This window comes from Platalea leucorodia (assembly GCF_965183815.1).
Source record: "Platalea leucorodia genome assembly, chromosome: 20".
NCBI lineage: Eukaryota > Metazoa > Chordata > Aves > Pelecaniformes > Threskiornithidae > Platalea > Platalea leucorodia.
The window spans coordinates 2,044,527-2,063,896 of NC_138842.1; the positions used below are offsets into that span (position 1 = coordinate 2,044,527).

Consider the following 19,370-nt stretch of genomic DNA (forward strand, 5'->3'; position numbering starts at 1 on the left):
TGTCCAACTTTTTATTGGGAGAACCATATTTGCTCCTGATTTGTTACTGTTCTGCTATCCCACACTTCTTTTTTTCACGTTTCATGTTTTCTAGTTGACACGTAAGTGTAGGGTACGTCCAAAGAGATTACAGACTTTGAAAGCAGGCGAGTCTGAAACCAATGCCAGCAACACTGTGCCGTTTTGGATTCCATAAATAATTGGTGGCTGTTTGCTAAAAAAGAAATAAGGAACACATCAGGTCTGTTCCAGGCCCTAGGAGAAGAGGCAGTAAGAGTAAGGAAAGAAAATGCAAATTTGAACTGGTTTCTAGAATAAACAATAATGAACTGTTGTTTCTTTTTGATGAAACATTTTTTAAAATAGCTTTTGTTGGGTGATTTTTTTTAGATCCCTATCAAATCCTGGGGCCCACTAGTAGCCGTCTTGCCAATCCAGGTGAGTTCATCCTTAAATTTCAGACCACCATTATCAAAGGGGTTAGCTTTCCTTCTGATCTACCGCTCCAGTGTGTACTGGATGAGTAGCTGTTGTCCTCTGCCATTGGGGTAGGCTGTGAGAGCCATTGACCTTAGTAGCTCTGCTCTCACAAGCGCTTTTGCAAATATCCTTACAGAAAAGTGAGGAAAGTGGTGCAACATCATCTTTGTCAGGACAAAATCACCATCCTGAGTATTCTTACCCAAAACCAGCATTCCCTAAGAAGAGTTTTATAGGGGACTTAAATGCTGGTCTCTCAGATTTGCAGTACAGGTTAGCTTTTCACTGTCTGCTATGGATTAGCTGAATGGAAGGCACAAAACATCTCTGAAAGTCACCGCATAATAACGGTCCCTAGCATGTCATCTGCAGAAAACAATCCTTCACTTTGGGGAACAAGACCTGGAGTAAATCTTGCTTGAACTAAGCAAACTTGTATACATTGAATGCTTGTAAGGAAACATCCTCATAAGGCTCTTTACTATTACTATAAACACACCGAATAAAACTAGGAGTCATCTAGTCTGGGGAAGAAATAATCTTATGTAACTCAGATGACCAACTGGAAAGAAAACTGTAGGTATCCAAAACAATATCTGCGGTAAACAGTAAGAAATTGAGAGTTGAAATATGCTGTGTTAACTATTCAGTGAAAAATTTTGCAGAACAGTATGCTCGGGAAAAAGCCTGTTTATGAATAGCCCAAAGATTTTAAGGCCAAAGGCGACCATTATGAAAGCTAATCTGACCTCAAACTCATGAACAGAACAAAGGGTTGACTAACTTGTTTGCTGGGAACAGTTTATCCATTTCTCCATAAGACTTTCTAAGGCTTGAAGGAGCAGTTCCCAGTAAAGATCGAGATAGTCCTTCTGTTTCCTGCCTTTGTCTTTGCTTTTAAGCAGGAAACACAATGTCATTTCCTTTCCTCTTTGGCTTGCTTCTCGCAGGGAGCGGGCAGATCCAACTGTGGCAGTTCCTCCTCGAGTTGCTGTCGGACAGTTCCAACGCCAGCTGTATCACGTGGGAAGGGACCAATGGGGAATTCAAGATGACGGACCCTGATGAAGTGGCACGGCGCTGGGGAGAACGCAAAAGCAAGCCCAACATGAATTATGACAAGCTGAGCCGAGCCCTCCGATACTACTATGATAAGAACATTATGACCAAAGTGCATGGCAAAAGGTATGCCTACAAATTTGACTTTCATGGCATTGCCCAGGCTCTTCAGCCTCATCCCACTGAGTCGTCAATGTACAAGTATCCATCAGATCTCTCCTACATGCCGTCTTACCATGCCCATCAGCAGAAGGTGAACTTTGTACCCCCGCACCCTTCTTCTATGCCTGTCACATCATCCAGTTTCTTTGGAGCAGCCTCACCTTATTGGACCTCCCCTGCAGGAAGCATTTATCCAAACCCCAATGTCCCTCGCCATCCCAACGCCCACGTATCACCACACTTGGGCAGCTATTACTAGATGCTTTTATCTTCAAGTGGCCTTTATCAGTCTGGTTGGACTTTTTCTTTACTTCTGGGATTTTTATGTTTTTTGGGGGCCCTTAATGGATAATTGTGGCCTTTCTGGGGAAGAATTAAAACTGGATATTGGCTATACCTGGATCAAACCTTTTACTTTTGTAACTTTGCCTCTTGTGTCTTGAACTGAGAGATGGATGCTTCTTTGGGCCAGTACTCTGCATTTTCTTTGGTTTTTAACGCTTATGTCCTCTGTAGGAATTGACTATGAAGATTGTTCACCATTACCTGGAATGATTGCTAGCTTTTTGATGAGAGAAATTTTTAAGGATTCCAAGGCTTTTGAGAAGACATAGATCCAACTGTGGGTCGTAGGAAAAGATGACTGCAGGGTTTTTTTCTCGCTGTGGAGAGGGTAGGCAATTTGACCATTAAGTGGAGGACGTTGGGCTGCAGGGGACCGCAACTGGAATCTTAGCTTTAAGACAGATGAGGATTTTCACCCAACTGGAAAATAAATATATATATATATATTCATATATATATATGTACATGTATATTTTAAGAAGTGAAGGGCATTGAAGGAACTTTTCTAGAGTGTACAGCTTCATTAGACTGTGTATTAACTCCAGAAACATCAGAAACCAGAACAAAAAGTAACCTAATTTCAAGCACAGACATTCCTTGAAAGCAAAAGTGAAGTAAAATAAATGACAGCAGGCCCCTGAGCTCTGCCAGAGTCTTAGGGATCGCTAAATGCTACCGATTCGCGAACGCTGTGCGTTTGTCAGACCGTCATCCAAAGTGGTCAACAAACCAGAAGGCAAATTAGTGTATAAATTATACAGAGTTATTTTTCCTTATATCTCACAGTTTTAAAAGAAAGATTAAATGAAACGAGTTGACCTCGGTCACAAATGCAGGTTTGTTTTTTACTATCAGCTCAGTTGTTTGTCGGTTGTTTTTGGTTTTTTAATGTAATTTGTACATCTTTTCAATCTGTACATTTGGGCTGTAGCTTTGTACTTTTTGCTAAAAAAATTAAAAAATAAGACAATTAATGTATCTGTTGGAGACAGCCTTGGTCCTGCAATTGGATCCATAATTGACCCCCAAAGTAGCCAGAAACCTTCCAGATTTCCCTGGGTTTGTCTAGAGCAGAGTTTTTCCTTGTATTAGCCCGTCATAGTTGTCTGCAAATTAACTCCATTTAGCTAACATGTTTGCATTGAAGCTGATTGAAAACATGCACCAGCATTTTAAAGCAACTGTTTAAATATTTTGTGATTATTTTTCACCAAAATCTTGAACTTTGGAAAGATCTTAACCACTTCATAGAGAAAATTATCGAATGCTTCTCATAACATCTTTTCAAAAACTTTCGCTAGGGGCTTTCATTTCAATTTTAAACATTCAAAAATTCTCAGCCATCTCTAATTTTGCACATGTTAATTTGATGATCCGCAAATGGCGGTTTGGTGCCATAAACAGAAGGGTAAACCACAAGCATTTGTGTTTTAGAACAGATGTCTATGGGGGGGGTGAGACTTACATGTACAACCTATTAGCTAACTTGTATTAACTGGCAACCAATTAACAGGATCACAAATATCTAGTCTAGACATAACCTCTGGGACTCTGTGTGGGTGCAAGATTTGGTCCATGTGCATCCGATTGCAGGATGAGAGCCTGAAACCAGAACATCATAGTCTGCTCATAACTTTAAACAGAAGCACTGATGCCATTATTTAACAAAATGGAAAAATAAGATCGAGCTAATCAGTTTAGGTCTTAGTGCTTTAGGGATGTTTATAAGTAACATAACTGCAATAATCGCAAAATTTAAGTATGAGGAAACTACCCATGGAAATGGGGCTTTTGCTACTATATATATGCAATGTACTTTTTGGATATTAAAATATATATAATTTTGCAAGTAATCTTGTTTTTTTAAAAAATGTATTAAGTGTTACAATGAAACTGTTGTATGAAGAGGATGATGTAAAAAAATGTGACAAAATAAATGGTGGTTTTCTTCTCTCTATTGTCCCACTCTCTCCCTCCCCTCTCATACCTGCAGATAAAGCATGAACTTTGCCTCCAAATTAAACTTAGCTAAAAAGGAAAACAAAGCAGCTCCATAGTAGTGGCAATCATAATCCTTATCACTATGAAACAATATTGACCTCTTATTCCAGAAAATTTGTGTCTCTGGAGCCAGTGTTTATCAGACCTAATTTAGTTATTGAAGTCTCTAAATCGGAAACCTGGGCTCCATCTTTTGTCCATGGAGAGAGAGAGAGAGAGAGAAAGTGGTAGAGCAGCCAAAGCTCGAGGAGGTGAAGTGTCTCGCACGAGGACGGTGGCAGAGCTGGGAGCAGACCCCTGCCCGGTGCCCCAGCGATGGGGTCACGGCGCCGTGCCGAGTGCCGGGACACGCAGCCTCCCTGCGAGAGCCATAACTGACCTAATAGACATCTCCGTCTGTTTGCTCTTTAGGGTACTCAAGAAGTCATTGACAGAATGTATATGTGCAATGCTGTATGTATTACCAGCCTGCCTGCTCATGTTTCTCACCTATCCCCAAACCCCAGGGAAAGCCAGTGCTCCAAAGCATTCCTGAGATGGAGTAAGAGGCTGCAAAAACAAGCACTGCCAAGGAATCTTCTGACTGTGTATAAAGGTCAGGCACAGGCACTTCCTGTATTTTTGCAGACACACGGTGGTCCTAAGAGATAGCTTGATCTTTCTGCCGATTTGATAAACCCTTAGAAATACATAACTGCACAAGTACACCATTTCCTTCCTCCACACACAACCTTTTGTTGCTAGGTTTCTAGTACAATAGCTTTCAGCTGCTTGATTAGCAAGCCTGGGCTCTGAAAACGAGCAATGTTAGTGTGTTCAATCACCACAGAGCTGTTTCCTTTGTGTATTCAACCACAGTTGCTCAATTTAGTCATAAGAGTGAGTGGTTTTTTGCTTATCTCTATTGTTTTTCATTTTAGTGCAATCCAGATTCATTCTGGCTATGCATCATCAATAGAAATATCAAGTATTTTCTTTTAATACAGTGTACCTGCCCAGTTGCCAGTAATAGGAAAATCTGAAGACTGAGATTGCACAAAAACGTCTAAAGGCAGAATCTGAAGGTTATCAGAGTGCAAAGACGTCTTTGATAGCAAAATTTGGCCAGCAGGATCCTTGGTGAAAAAAAGGCTTTTGAAAACAACCAACGATTTAAGAAGCATCCGTTTCTGGCTGTCCAACTTGTAACATCTTAAAGGAGCCCAGATTGAGACGGAAGGCAGCATCCACAGCTCAGGTCCTTTCAGCCTCTTTTCATCCTTCTCTTCAGGGTACTTGGTGTTACTAATCTTTGCTAGTATTTGCTAATACTTAGCTTTAGACAGAGTTTGCCGCCCACTGCGGGCTGCATTCCCATGGAATAAAGAGACCTTGGAGTAAAGAGATCTCACACCAGTGTGCCAGACAGCCTCAGCCTGGTGGGGCACTTCCCAGCCACCTTTTAGCATTTTCATAAGATCTTAATAGTTTACATTCCTCAGGTAAAGAACAAGATAGAACATGCAGATCAGAGTAGCCCATTTGTACCCCCCAATACAAGCCTGACTTTGCCATGTTGGAAGCTCTAGGGTTGATAACAGGGGGATCTCCCATCCCAACCAAAGTTTCTGGGACACGCCGAGAGAAAATAAGCGAGGAATTTGACAGTACTAATGCTACTTTTTGCTTTTCCCAGGAGGACAAGGCAGATGGAATTCAAGTATTTCAGGCTTAAATCAGAAAGTTTACCAAACAGATGGTTGGGATCACATGGTTGTGAGCTGTGAGTCAACAGGGATAGCAGAAAATCTCCTCGGCATCGAAGTTCAGAATTCAAACCTCACCAGGAAACCCCGCTCCCATTGAAATCAGTGGTAATTTAGCTATTAAGTTCTAGTGATCTAGTATTCACCCAGTATTTCTGTCCTGCTCCCCAAGTTCAAACACTGAATGGGATCTAGCTTAAATATGCCAAACTAGAATTAGCTTTACATTTCACCTTCTATAAATAGATTGTATATTAAGTAGAATTGGTGATGACTTTAGAGTCTCTGAGCTCCAGCTCCTTTAGCTGGGACCTTTGTGATTGTTTCTGTTTGAGATGCACCTGCCTCGGTGTCTGCATATCAGAGAAAGGGAGAACAAGAAGGTATTCTTTCTGCTTCATTACAGACACCAAGTTTAGAACCTGCTTTCAACTATATTTTGAAGAAGGCTTTTTATCCCCACTAAATCACTGCTTAGAGTCTAGAGGATGGAGCTCCCAGCTTAAACACTTGTTAGATGCTCTAAGTTAGGAGACGCCAAATCCTTCTAGTGTCCAGCATCTGAGATTACTCCTATCTATAATCCTCGTATGCCAAAACCCATCCTCTGTACACACGAGTGGCTTACTGCTTTTATACACCTAAGAATTGTATTTCAACCCCGAGGATGAATTTCCAAACAACTGTGCATTTCTAACATGCACCTAATTCTATTGCAAGGCAGAGGGATTTCCCCATGCCAAGACTTTCCCTTTAGTAAAGAGAAGGAAGTATTTCTCATAGTACCACCCAACAAGCGTATTCCCGTCCTAATGAGATGTTAACTATGTGGGAAATTTGCCATAACTCCTGTTGGTGCAAATATTTGATGTGAAGCTGGACTTAGCCGGTAGTATTTCATGTGCACTCTTACTGCTCACTGTGATAGTAAATGACTATGCCTGAAGCTTTGTATTAAAAGCACTGATGAACACAGCTGCTGTTTCCCACCCCTCTTGTCAGAAGATCTGCAAATTCTGGGCTAAAGGAGCCAGCTTCACTTTATTATACTATTACAATAATAGATTTTTTTACAGGCTGCTTTGCTGTGCTGATACAGTATTTTTAATGACCCCTGTGAAATTAGTTTGTTAGAATTCAGCCCGCTTCCTGACAAAGTAGGTTCTCCCACATCGGACTGAGTGTTGCTGCATTTGGTGTTAATTAGAGCGGTAGTCTAGAGGCACATCGGGGGCTGGGGTTTATACATTCACTTCAAAGACCCTATTTGTATACTTTTGCACAATACCTACCATAACATATGTATTATGATTTTCATCTGTAAAAGCAGAACTCATTGCAAATATAGCTCAGACTTTTCTATCATATTAGAAAAGGGTTCCTTTGACTAAAGAGACCTCTGACTAAGGTCATGCGAAGAATGTACGTAATGCATAATGTAGCTTGAGTGTTATGATTTTGTCATCTACAGAGGTAGAGATCCCTGCACTTAAAGCTCAGGTTCTTCTCCCGTATCGGAAGAGAGTTAGAGATCCTTGGCAAAATTCAGCTCTTTGAGCTCCAAGAGTAGCAAACAGACCCCGATACTAAACGCCCAAAAACAAAGATGAGAAAGAAAAGCAGCTTTGAGGCCACCACAGCAATATCCCCCATCAACTCTGCACCTCCGCAGTGGGGAACGAGCTGCCCCTAATGGGGCACCGTGCAAGCAGGTGTGTCAGTGATGGCCAGGAGTGTTTGCAGCTGAGCAGCCACTTCAACCAGTATAAATGGCTGCAGCAAACAAAGAGGCAGGCTTTTTGGGGGCAGGGGAAGTTTTCTCAGAGGAGGGGACCTAGCTGCTCCTTACCTAGGAGAAGATGGAAAAGTATGAAGGTCTGTATTTCTTATTTTAAGTTGTAGTTGCTGAAGGAGGAGGAATGACCCAGGGACTCTGGCAGTTTGATGCACAGTTATTTCAACACAAAAGCTTGCTTCTTCCTTTCCAGGAACTGCTGCAAACTTGTTATTTGCTTTGGCTTTTCATTAACTTTCTGTCTCCTGGAGCTGTAAAGTCCGATGCTGGATCTACTTTACCTTCCCTGCTGCTGTAAAGCCCTAGGCAGAAGCCAAAGGAGTCTCCTCTGCTACAGGCCTGCACTGGCTGCCGCTGGCACGTCAGCGTGGGGATGAATGGCACCTCCAGCCCCTGGGGAGCACAAGGGCTGTTTTCCAAGTGTCTCTGTGGAGGAGGTTGTGCTGTGAGTGTTGGCAGATGATACCTGTAATACCCTGAACCTCCCCACCCTTAGGTTTTTCTGTCACCCTCAAGACCTGTAGGGCTAATATACCATAGTGTTAAGTTAAAACAAATAAGGGGGGGGTCTGTTTAGGGTGTACGTTACTGTGAAGGGTTTGAAACTTTTCTTAAAGCTCCAGTTCTTGAAGCTCAGGGCTGATATGGAGCTGAACAGCAGCAGCAGCAGTAGTCTAAACTTCCCAGCCACCATGGCTGCCAGCTCTGCAGACACAGGGGTATCAGCAGCCCTGACCTTGCTGGGGGGGAATTTGGGGAGCAGTGTGGGGCTCCTTCTCCTGGGGTGGGGTGGGGGGGGATGTGGGGTGGGGTGAATTTGCAGTGGTGCACCAGGTCTCAGGGGCCTGAAGCGGTGCGTGTGTGTGCTGGAGGCACTGGTCAAGGGCAGCGGTGGTGCCGGCAGGGCTGAGTCTGCCTGGGGTTGGGCGTGTGTGGAAACCTCGCAAGGCTCCGGGCTGTGGCTCTGCCCTCGTAGTATTTTGGAGGAGTAGCCCTGTAGGGGTTAATGGGCTAAGGATCCTTTGGTGGTGTTTGCAGAGCTCCTGGCACAGGAGCACAAAGAGACGTAATTTGGACTTCTAGATACTGTCAAGTGATATAATGGTTTTACAAACACTGCTACGGTGGCAGTGAATCCTTTGCATGAGTTTCTGTAGGCTCCGTAATGTACCAGGAACGCTTCCAAATCAGAGGGGGGCTTCAGCTGAACACACTTCTGGGCACTGTTGCAAAACTAACATAGAGCTAGAACTCAAAGCTTTCCTGAGGTGGCCTGTGTTGTTGCTTTTTTTTTTAACAGCTGGGGAAACTGAGGCTCAAAGCAGAGAGCAGTGACTTGCTTGAAGTTACAGAACAGAGTTGCATATGGAATATAGGTCTCCCCAGACCCAGCCTTGCTGTTACTAACCCACCCCACCTACTGCAGACTCTGTTAAGGGTGCTTTAGATGCCACTGCAGATGTGATGTTTACAGCCCCCAACCCTCCACTTACACATCACCTCTGAATTCATTGCAGTGAATTAAGTCTCCCAACACTTCTGTGAAGTGGCTAAATATATCCAGCTAGCAGAGCTCATGCCAAAACTAAGTCACTAAATGCATTAAACTTTGTGTAATAAAATAAGGAACAGTCCCAATAAATTCTTGCTTGGCGCTTTCAAGATTGCCATAGTTCGCACTGCTAAGTTTGCTGCCCTGCCAATGTGAAGTTCAGGCTTGCTGCCGGTGCGGGAATGGGAGCTGGCTGTGCAGTTGATCTGGAGGTAGGGGCTGCCATCCAGCGGCAGCAAGACAGAAGACACTTAGGGAATGGCTGGGATCCCTCTGACGGCACCCTTGCGGGGTCTCCTGCACCCTAGCCTGCCTCTGTGGCGGGTTGTCGTAACAGAATACTGCCCTAACTTTGTCTCTGCAGAGCTTGCTTGGGATGCGGTCACCCAGGAGAGCCAGGGCTTCAATGCTGTCATTTTGTCATTAAATTTGGCTAGCAGCCCACAAATTAAGATGCGAAGTGAGAGTGTCTCATTTCCAGCCTCCCCTTGCTTGTCCCTGGAGCAGGGACAATTTATGTCTGTCTTGCGCAGCAGTGAGTTTGTTCAAGTCGTAAGCTTCCCCAGGCAGATGCTTCCACCACAGGAATGTCAACTTGGCCTCAGGAAACATATTGTGTATTCTAGCAGCCGTGGAGAGAGGGCTTCAGCCTTCCTCACTCTTGTTCCAGTGACATCGTCACAGGGTTATAATGTGATTTAGGGCCAGTGACGGTGGTGTCACAGAGGTTCCCCAGGCTGCAGCCTGAAGCTGTGTAGGCACAGATTCACCAGAGGTTTAGGAACTTGCTCAGCTTCCCCCGTCCCTGCCGCAGCAGGGGCTCTGCTCGCATTCCTTGAGTTGTGCTGTGGTTTCTCCCCGCTTGTGTGGGGAACAGGAATTGGGCCAGCACCATGACAGTTCAAGGCGGGGTGAATTGAAGGGGGCAAAATAAAAGGGAAGGGGAAATAAAGGCTCTTCCCAGCTGAATTCGCGTGAGTCTAACCACATCAGTTTGCTGCCTGGGGAGAGAAAGGAGGATATGACACCTCAGCTGCTCTCGCTCGTGTCGGGGCTTTGCACACTGCTGACTTGTTTATGGGTGAGTAGTTGAGTTTACAAGGAAGCGTGTACATGCAGAAGTTATCCAGACAGTTGCTGTGAGCTAGTTAGCAGTGGTCTGCCACGTTCCAACAACGCAAGTCGGTATGAGTATCTAAACAGTTTGCCAGGGTTTGTTTTTTTACTATTATTTAGGGGTCTCTTTTCACCAGTTACTACCAAAGAGTGTGTGGAGACAGCTAACTAGCACATGTCAGTTTGCTAAAAGCAGTTATTTTAATTAATGGCCCTTTCTCCAGCAGTCAGCAGGGTGCCTTATTCGTTTGCCAGCAGGAGGGTAAATCTATTTCAAAATGATTGAAATATTATGCACAGCTTGAATGAATGTTTAAAATAAATACAGTAGAAGAAACATGTTGTTTGTGAAATGAGAAGATAAATTAAGTTTAGTGCAGACACATTATTCCCAAGCCTAGCTGCTTGGCTAACACTTTCACAGCTAAATCCTTTAGGCCTTAATCCAGCAATAAGTACATAGTCTGATTTCTTCTCCTGAAGAGCAGGGCTTTCTCTTCGGTCCTTTGCTTTGTATTGACTAGGCTGTTGGCCTCCGTGGCATGTTCCACTTTGTGGAAAGGACTAATTGTTGCTGCGACATGGTGGGCAGCCTGCAGGCTGGATGGACAGGGCGGGAGAAGAGAGCCATAAGGCTTGAGTGCTGTGGAGATGTAAAAATGAAACAGTGCCACGGGTAAAGAAACCAGTCTTTGTTTTCCAGTATCGGGTCTGTGGTTCCCTCCAGCCACTTCTGCTCAGCAAGATTAAATTTATTTTCACCCTCTTAACTGAACTTTCTTTTAATGGCAGCAGGGTTGACAGCCCCCAAAATAGATTTCCTATGGAGTCTGTCCTGAGTGGCACTGTGTGCAGCATGTCTCCCGATAACCCTTTTTCCCTCCCCTGGGCCTTTATCTCTCTGGTGACAAACAGCCCTCTCTGGACAGAAAGAGGAAATTCCACTCATTGTTCTCCTGCTGCTGGGCTCTGACTACAGTGCTCTATCTTGGCTTGGTGCACCGCTGGCAGGCGGGGGCTGGCAGGCGTTTCCTGAAGTGACAATCAGCAGGAGGCTCATGGGAGGAGGGTTTCAGTCCGAGATTCCCATTTAGGTCCCAGTATGATCCCCCTCTGAGTGAGCTTGAGAGCTCAGCCATGGCCCTGTTGACTTCGGGTATGTCCCTCTCACACCTTCTCTCTTCATGCAGTAGCCAGTCCCCCCTCTCTAATACCAAAACATGCAAAAGAATGCAATCGCCCTTCCCTTACCATAGGCAGCATAGCTAGCTTTTGAGGCAGGTGTAACTGTCAGAACAGAGCGAACAACAGGTAATCATCCTTGCAGTGAGATCAAGGATCTTCTATTTGAGTTGTGGTAGCACTTAATACTTCTAGACATGGAATAACGCCTCTTTGCACTTGTGCTGTAGGGGCATAGGGCAAAAGGTTAAAATGCTGTGTTATGAAGAATTTAGAGGTTTAGGATTTTGAGATGGCTTTCCAATGCCTGAAAGCGCATTGTTTAGGGACCCTTTAAACTTTGGAGGATGTATACCACCTCTTGGACAGGCATTGGAGTAGTATTTGATTATGTTTTTCCCCCTAGCAATAACATCCCAAACCAGCTTTACTTGAAGAAAATAGGAATCTTTCCTGTCTCCTTATTGCATAGTTGGGTTTGACCTTTAAAATGGATTTCCTGTTGACTTGCTTTTTTTGTACAGCAAAGACTATCTTTCTACTTCTGTTAAAAGCATCTTGGTGCATCTCTTCTCCCAGGAATAAGAGGTATAACTTGTAAGCCTTGAACGCTGACAGTACTGCTTTCTAGGGAAGTTACACACAGGAGAACTGTACAGGAAGCCTAGAAAGGAAATGTAGCAGCAACTATGGGAGGACCGAGCAGCACAGTAGCCTTTTGGTTTAGACAAGCCTGGGACTCCTGAGACTTCATTTCACCTCCCTGCTCCCTCCCAGAGTTCTGTGGCTGGCCGCTAATGACTCGCTGTTTGTGCTTTGGTGTGCCATTCAGAGTGGAGGATAAAACAGCTGTCCTTCCAAGCAGACAATCTGAGATGCACTAATGGTTGGAGGGGTTCAGATGCTGTGGTGATTGGGAGCGTAAAAATATTTTTACAGTTCACTTTGTTATTTCGCATGGTTGCAAAAACAGTACACTTAAAATATTGGGCCCTATCAGTGAATTACCTTGAATGTTTCGGCTGGCGGTTGTAGCATTCTATAGTACTAGCCATAGTGCAGCCATTTTTAGTAATTCTGATGTGCAATGAGAACAGAACTTCCTGTGACCTTTCCACCTAGAAGTGAAGAAGGGTGTAACGGTGGTGTATTGAAAAGAGGAAAGATTGAGACAGTTGAGAATTGGCTTTTAAAGTGCTTTAGTGACATAATTGTTCATAACATTGTTCTTTGTACAGTTTAAGTACTTTATGTCCCATGTTACAGATGTCAAATCTGAGATACATACTGAAGTGATTTGTTCTGAACCAACAAAGGAGTTGATACTACACTGGGACTGAGACCTGAACACTCGTGGTTCCCAGAGTTTGATTTCCATGCTCGCATTATGTTCACTTGCAAAATAACTTTGTCTTGTCATCACTTGACCTGCTTAATTGTCCCCTTCTTTTAAAACCGCTCAGTCCAGCAGCTTTTAAAAAGATGCTTCCATTTTACCACAATGTTGAAAATAGATGAGCTGAATTACATCACTGGGATGAGTTCCCAATAAACCTCTTTGGTCTGCCACTTGAACTCTCAGCAAAAGAACTAGTTGGGGGGGAAAAAAAGCTGTGAGGAAGTGGAAATTCACCAAAAGTTAGTGATGCTTCTTGTTGCATTTGAAACTTAAATGTCAAAAATCATACCCGGAAAATGTTCACCACTACTTAGCTACCACTGAGCAGAACTTGTTTCCTGTAGGGATGCACATTTTGCTGTGGTGAGATGAACGGTTTGGAACTAAATCTGAAGCCCACTGTCGGTGGGAGGCTCCTACGCTGTGTTTTTGTTTTAACAAGACCTTCGCGCATCAAAGAAAAAGATAATCTGTGTTTGCATTGTGGATTTTTTTGAAGGATACATCTAGAGCTGGGAATTTCTTCTCTTCTCCCGGTGGATTGCTTCTCTGCCAGGTGTGAAGCAATCAATGTGTTCATCATCTCCCCACTGAGGCTCACCTTCTTTCTGGACAGTTGCCTTCAGATGTTTCCTAATTTCACAGTCAGCCAACTCCTGGGGAAGTGGAGAGCAGAATATCTGAAGGGTTGAGACAGTTAGGAATAAGTGGCAAAATTCCTCTTGCCCCATAGTGGGTCTCTGCTTCTTGTTTTTTCACTTTTCATTTCCATTTGGCTATTTTTCCCTAAAAGGAATGAAAGGCTTTCACAGGAGAGAAGTTGTATTTTACAGAGTTCTAGATGCAGCAGGATGGCCCAAGCTTTGTCTTTTCTAGCTTCCATGTACCATCCCTTAATGCTCCATTTCTGTAGATGTACCAGCCTCAAAGAAAGAAGCAATTGTTTCAAAGTGTTCAAAAGTGCTCAAGTGTTCCGGAGCCAGAGAGTCTGCTTTCGCAGAGGACTTTGGCAACCAGAAACACACATTTTTTTTGAGGTTTTGGCTCCTAAGTCCCTTAGGTTTCTTTAGCTTTGCCTGCTGTCTCCCCTTTTCATGTTCTTGTTCCAACAGCTGTGTATCTTTTAACATGTCCTAAAGTTTCTCTCCATTTTTTCAGGCTTTTAAACAGACTTGCATGCCTCTGGGAACTTAAGTGAGTTGGACATTCCAACATAGCAGCTTCATAAAATGTCCCATAGGTATAAAAATATAAATTCTATGAAATATATATATAGTGTAGTTAAATAGTGTTCTGGGATCACTGGTATTCTGTTCCTCTTTGATTTGAGGCTTTTGAGAAGATAAATGCTGTTTTAGAGTAAAAACAAACCTGTGTTTCTTTTTTGTTTTACTAAGTTATTAATCCTCTCAAGATTGAATTCACTATGAAAAAAGATACAGTCCCATGAATATCTGGAACTACATTTTTGTGTCACTGGTTTCACTACCTTCTGACAAGACAAAACCAGGATTGTCATAACCTTTCTTCTCTTTGGCTTTAGCTTCTTTCTCATTGTAGAGACAAAAGGCACAGTGGGGAGTCTCCACAGCCACTGTCTTGCTGAAGTTCTGGAAGTCTACTCTGTATTTCCCTTCTTTGGTCTTGGACACAATGGGAGCAAAGCGATAACCCCAGAGCACCTCTTCTGGGATGTAGGATGTCCTCACTTGGCAGGTAGCGCTAGTGGCTTCAACAGTGCCATCTAAAAACACCACCAATTCAAAATCTTGCTGCAGAATGGTTTCTGCTGCCATGTGGAAGAACGGGCTGTTCTTATCTATGATATGATAAATAGTTAATGGAGAAATGAAGAAGAGATTCTCATTGCCAGCATCAACTACAAATTCTATGTTGACCTGGTCCAAAATGATTGTTTCACCTTCTGGGGTGATGGTGGTCTTCAGAAGCTTTCCATAGATGTGGCTCCCAATCAGCAGACTCTTCCTGAGGTTTGCCACCCGAATAAGGAGGCAGAGCTTCCCACCACGTTTGCTGATGACAGCGTTCTTGCTGAAGGTGATGGTCTTAGCCCGGTTTTTGGACCTTGATATCTTGGCCAAGATGGCACCACACATAAAAGAATTGATGATTACCCCCAAGATAGACTGGAAGATGAGCAGGAAAATAGCAGTGGCACATTGTTCTGTGACACATCTGAAGCCATAACCGATGGTTACCTGGGTCTCCAAGGAGAATAGGAAAGCTGAAGTCAGGCCGTTGATATTCTCAACACAGGGGGTGTGATTTATGGAAGGATTGAATTCTGGAAGATCTTTGTGTATGTATGCCACAACATACCAGAGGAGACCGAACAGAAACCAGCTGCCTAAGAATGCTGAAATGAAGATAGTCATTTTGTATCTCCATCTGAGATCCAGGATAGTTGTCCATATATCGATCAAAAAGACAAACCTTGACTGTTCTACATTGCCAAACTCTATGTTACACCTTCCATCTTTAGAGACAAGCCTTGCCCGTCGCCGGCTACGTTCTCTGATGTGGCTGGTAAAGCGTTTCCGGAGGTAGTTGAACATTCCCTCTGCTGATAGTGTTCTGGAGAGTAAGAAATAATAAACATTATGGGTAATGCAGGTTTCGTTTATACCTGCAGGCGAGAAGTAATTCTGACAAAGTCTCAAGACGCTTGTTTAGGAAAAAGTTATATAATTTACATATTTTCCCTCAGCTGGTGGGGAAAAGTTCCAGTAAGTATATGAGGAAACTAACAGATTCTTGCCTAAGGAGCATTCCAGCAAAAAATAATCATTTTGCCTTGCTCAGTAGACTTTGAATCAGTCAACTGTTAATATTGTCCTCTGCTTAGTTGAATAAGTGGAGGCATAGAGAAGCTGGTAACTTCATCGTGCACGTATGCTGGGAAAACTGGTGGGGAGTGGCTGGGTTTTGAAGAGGTCTTTCTGCCTTTTAGAAGGTGAAGTAGGGCCTGTCTGTGCAAATGCGTGTGTACGCTGGCATTAGGAGACCCTGGATGTGACGTGGACAGCAAATTTAGGAAGAAAGAGTAGATGCAGAAGGCATAATTAAGCCAGATATGCAGTTATTTTTAGCATAGATTGGGCTTGAGGTTGTGAATTTCAAACTCTGGAATCTCAAAAGCATCTCAAACAGGACTTTCAGGTGAGAATAAAAGAAAAGATTAAATTTCAGCAGCAGGAGAATTGGATGTTTACTCACCGCAAAGGTAATGTTAAGACTAAAGAATCAGAATCTGAAATCTGTTCTTAAAGGAAAGTTTTAGCTCTGCGTCCCTGTTAATTTTGTCCTTTGACTGGCCATGTTAACAAGAGACCCAGGGAATGCAAGTCATTGATGGAGAAAATACTGCAGATGTGTTCAGACTGGAATTTGGATCAATCTACATTTGAAAAATTCCCAGTTGGAGTTATTCAGACATGCAGGCATGGGGAGAGGTGGATCCGCTGTAGAGTTAGAGATTGCCTGCTATGTTCAGGCAGATCTAGGGTCTGATTTTGACCCAAAACTTAGGAGTGTTCTTAGAAGAAATAATTGATTTCAGAGTCAATCACCCTTCAAGCATAAAATGTGCTTCCTTGCCAGAGAGGATGTGTTTGATTAGTGCACAGTGCTAACCCACCCTGAAAGTGTACCCTTGTGTTATTTAGCCTTTGTTAAACAAAAATCTTATGTAGCCGAATTTAACTGTGTACTGTAATTATATTTCTTGGGGGCAAAAAGCTTCAGCTGAAAAACAACTGAAATAAATTAACAACTTGAGGGGAAAATATTCTCACTGGGGACTCACACAAAGGTTGTTCTGAGTTTACCGTGTCTCTACGGACACGGTGTCCCCAGCCGCACAGAGACCTGAATGTTCTGGGGACCTGCAGCTGCTATGGATGATGGTTTTTTTAAGAAGGATCTGGACTTGGAGAGTGCATCTCGGATCAGGAGATGCTGGGGGCTTTGTAATAGTTCGCTACTCTTACTTTACTGCTGCATTACCCTTCCCAATAGAGGGTGACACTAAAACAACCCTTAGGAATGATTATTTTTTTTTTTAGATGCAAGCTAAAGGTGCTACAACACTTACCTGAAACCCTGCACCGTATCGCTGTCCCACCCAGGCTTCCTTTTTGTCTAGGAGCAAAATGTTTGGGCTCAAGTTGCTGTCAAATGGACTGCCCAAATTTTGCTTGATTTCAGGGGGTAATAACATGCTTAAATATCTGTGGCAAGAGTTGTTTAGCTCCCTTAAGCTGTAATTTCATATATCCAAAATGGGGATAATCCATAGGCATGTAGTGAATTAGATATACTGATGTGATTTATTAAGTGTGAAATTTGTCTCATTTAACTTCAGCCATTTAAATGGTAGATAATTGCCTATGCCAGTTGTACAGCTGACTCCTAACAGGCAGTAAAGGAAGCATACGCACCCTCCGAGGGTCTGCGTGTCTTGTCACTGCAGTTGTTTTATGAAGGAAGGAACAGGTCTTTGGCAAAGTCTGTCTGTCTGTCTTTTACTGTGTAGGCATCTAGATTCACTTACAGAAGCTGCCTAATGGTTTAGTTGGCTAAAACAGAAATCCTTCTATTCGATATAGTTACGGGGCCCAGAGAAAACCTTTAGGTATGATAATTGGTAGCAAAAGGAAAATATTAAATTATCAGTGATGGAGTATAAGTACAAATTAATTACGTTTTTAAAGCCGGAGGTAAATTCTGTGATTTGATGTTCCTGTTTGTATCAACAGCCCTGAGAATGAATTTGTTTTGACGTCTCATACAGTTGCCTTATTTCTGTACTTAGTCTGAAATCACCTTTCTCCTCTGCTCATTAAAATTTGGATGAAAAAAATGAAGGTCACTTTTGTTGCAATGTAGCTTTTCACTGTTTTAAACTTTTGCTGTTGAATTTATTGGTTGCGAATGTAGCTGACCGGTTAAACTTTAAGCCTGTATCCGAGGAAGAGGGGAATGAGATCACTTTCTAAACAATTCTCAAGTTTTATTTTCCTGACGCACTTTTAATATGTTCATGTTAATGCATAGTTTGAGCAAAACTAAAATATTCCTGTGTAACACACTATTCCAAGAAGTTTTCCAGTTTTTAACTTTTAACACTACTGTTTCTTGTGCAAAAAGGTGCAGCTTCAGCTGTCATTGGCATTCATTTTGTCCTTTTCTGCAATAATGTGAACACTGACCGTCATTACTAGGATAGAAACAGCGAGCAAAATGCCAGGATGCCGCACCTTGCGCATCGTAAGCTGCATGCGTGTGCCTTTGGCATAGGTGAGCTACAGCAGGCTTGCTGCTAATCCTAGTGAGCAGACGTGAAGGGATGAAATCTGAAGAAGAATTCTGGTTTTTAATCTACCCCTCTTCTCATGTTAGGGGCTGTGATAAATTGCTGTCACAATTCTGGTAGGTCTGATTCAGCCTTCATTGGAAATCTTTGGGAATTTGACCACGGATCTTGACATACAAATCACAGAAGAGATGAGAGCAAGCTACTCAGCATGGCCATCGACTGAAACCTTGAAAAGAGATCCCCAACCTTACCATTCTTTTCCTGCCTCTTTAAATCTTACATGCCCTCTTCAGAGGCTGTTTTACGAGCCCTGCTTAAGCTACCCCCAAGCAGATCAAAGAGACAGAAGAATTACACCCTCCTTCAGGCAGGATGACAAAGGAATTCTCCCTCCAACAAATCTTTCTTGCTCCCACACACAACTGAAGTGTGTTGATTTGCTTCACCAGGAGAAAAATTCTCTCCTGTGTAAGCATGCTGCAAGTATATCACAGACTGTCTAGGGGAGATTATGTAAAGCGAGTTATATAATGCAGCACTTAAAGTCCTTTCGGTTTAAATCAGCGAAGGTAACCCGGCTACATCTTAGCTAATATTTACCAGGATATGTTTCCTGTTGGGCCCAAATAAACACAGCATTGCTGTCTGTCTGGCATGTGAAATTCCTTGTTGCAGGAGTTAGCAAAGCTGCTGCTGTCCCCAGGCATAATATGTTTATAGAAGGTGCGCTGCCCCGCTTGTAATCTTAAACAATGGGGCATTTGCTAATAAAACTACTCAATGAATAAAGATGACACGTCAAGGTTAGCCATGAAAACAAGGAGCCTCCACTTCCCTGTTCAGTCTCATGTTTCAGTGATCACTAGAGTAAGCAGAAACTTTTAGATTTTTGCTCTCAAATTCCTGATCTTTCCTAACAAATCTATCAGTCCCTCTACCCAGAATGTTTGATAAATGCCCAGAAAGTTAGTTCTTAACAGATGCACTTCTACCTTTTCCTTTCTCTGCAAGTAGGTAACAACAATCATCAGGGTTCCTGATTGCTACATACCAGCTGGAGTTCCTCTGCTCACCCAGAAATGTAACTGAGTGGTCCTCTTTGCTCTTGCTTGCTCTCAGTTGCTTTGTTTTCAAACATTTTGAATGGGGGGGGTAATGACCAGGCGCTTTAATTGTTCTTTGGGTAAGTCCTTTGT

The 19,370-nt window shown here is 43.1% G+C and overlaps 3 protein-coding genes across 5 annotated transcripts in view; 2 read left to right on the forward strand and 1 right to left on the reverse strand.

Moving 5' to 3' along the window:
* The window catches only part of FLI1 (Fli-1 proto-oncogene, ETS transcription factor), an 89,029-nt gene extending 85,030 nt beyond the window's left edge, over positions 1-3,999 (forward strand). For all 3 annotated transcript variants that reach the window (XM_082330754.1, XM_082330755.1, XM_082330756.1), the window contains 2 exons: positions 391-438; positions 1,431-3,999. In XM_082330754.1, the coding sequence (XP_082186880.1) occupies positions 391-438; positions 1,431-1,960 (578 nt within the window). In that variant the 3' untranslated portion in view covers positions 1,961-3,999. The remainder of the gene's footprint in view (positions 1-390; positions 439-1,430) is intronic.
* A 6,142-nt stretch (positions 4,000-10,141) lies between these two features.
* Positions 10,142-19,370, forward strand: part of KCNJ5 (potassium inwardly rectifying channel subfamily J member 5) — a gene marked incomplete at its 3' end in the record, with an annotated part of 58,365 nt that continues 49,136 nt past the window's right edge. The window contains exon 1 of the mRNA XM_082330609.1: positions 10,142-10,220. The remainder of the gene's footprint in view (positions 10,221-19,370) is intronic.
* On the reverse strand, positions 14,297-15,412 carry KCNJ1 (potassium inwardly rectifying channel subfamily J member 1; the record flags this gene model as incomplete). The annotated part of the gene is made up of 1 exon (XM_082330576.1): positions 14,297-15,412. One exon carries the CDS (start codon positions 15,410-15,412, stop codon positions 14,297-14,299), a length of 1,116 nt encoding a protein of 371 aa, XP_082186702.1.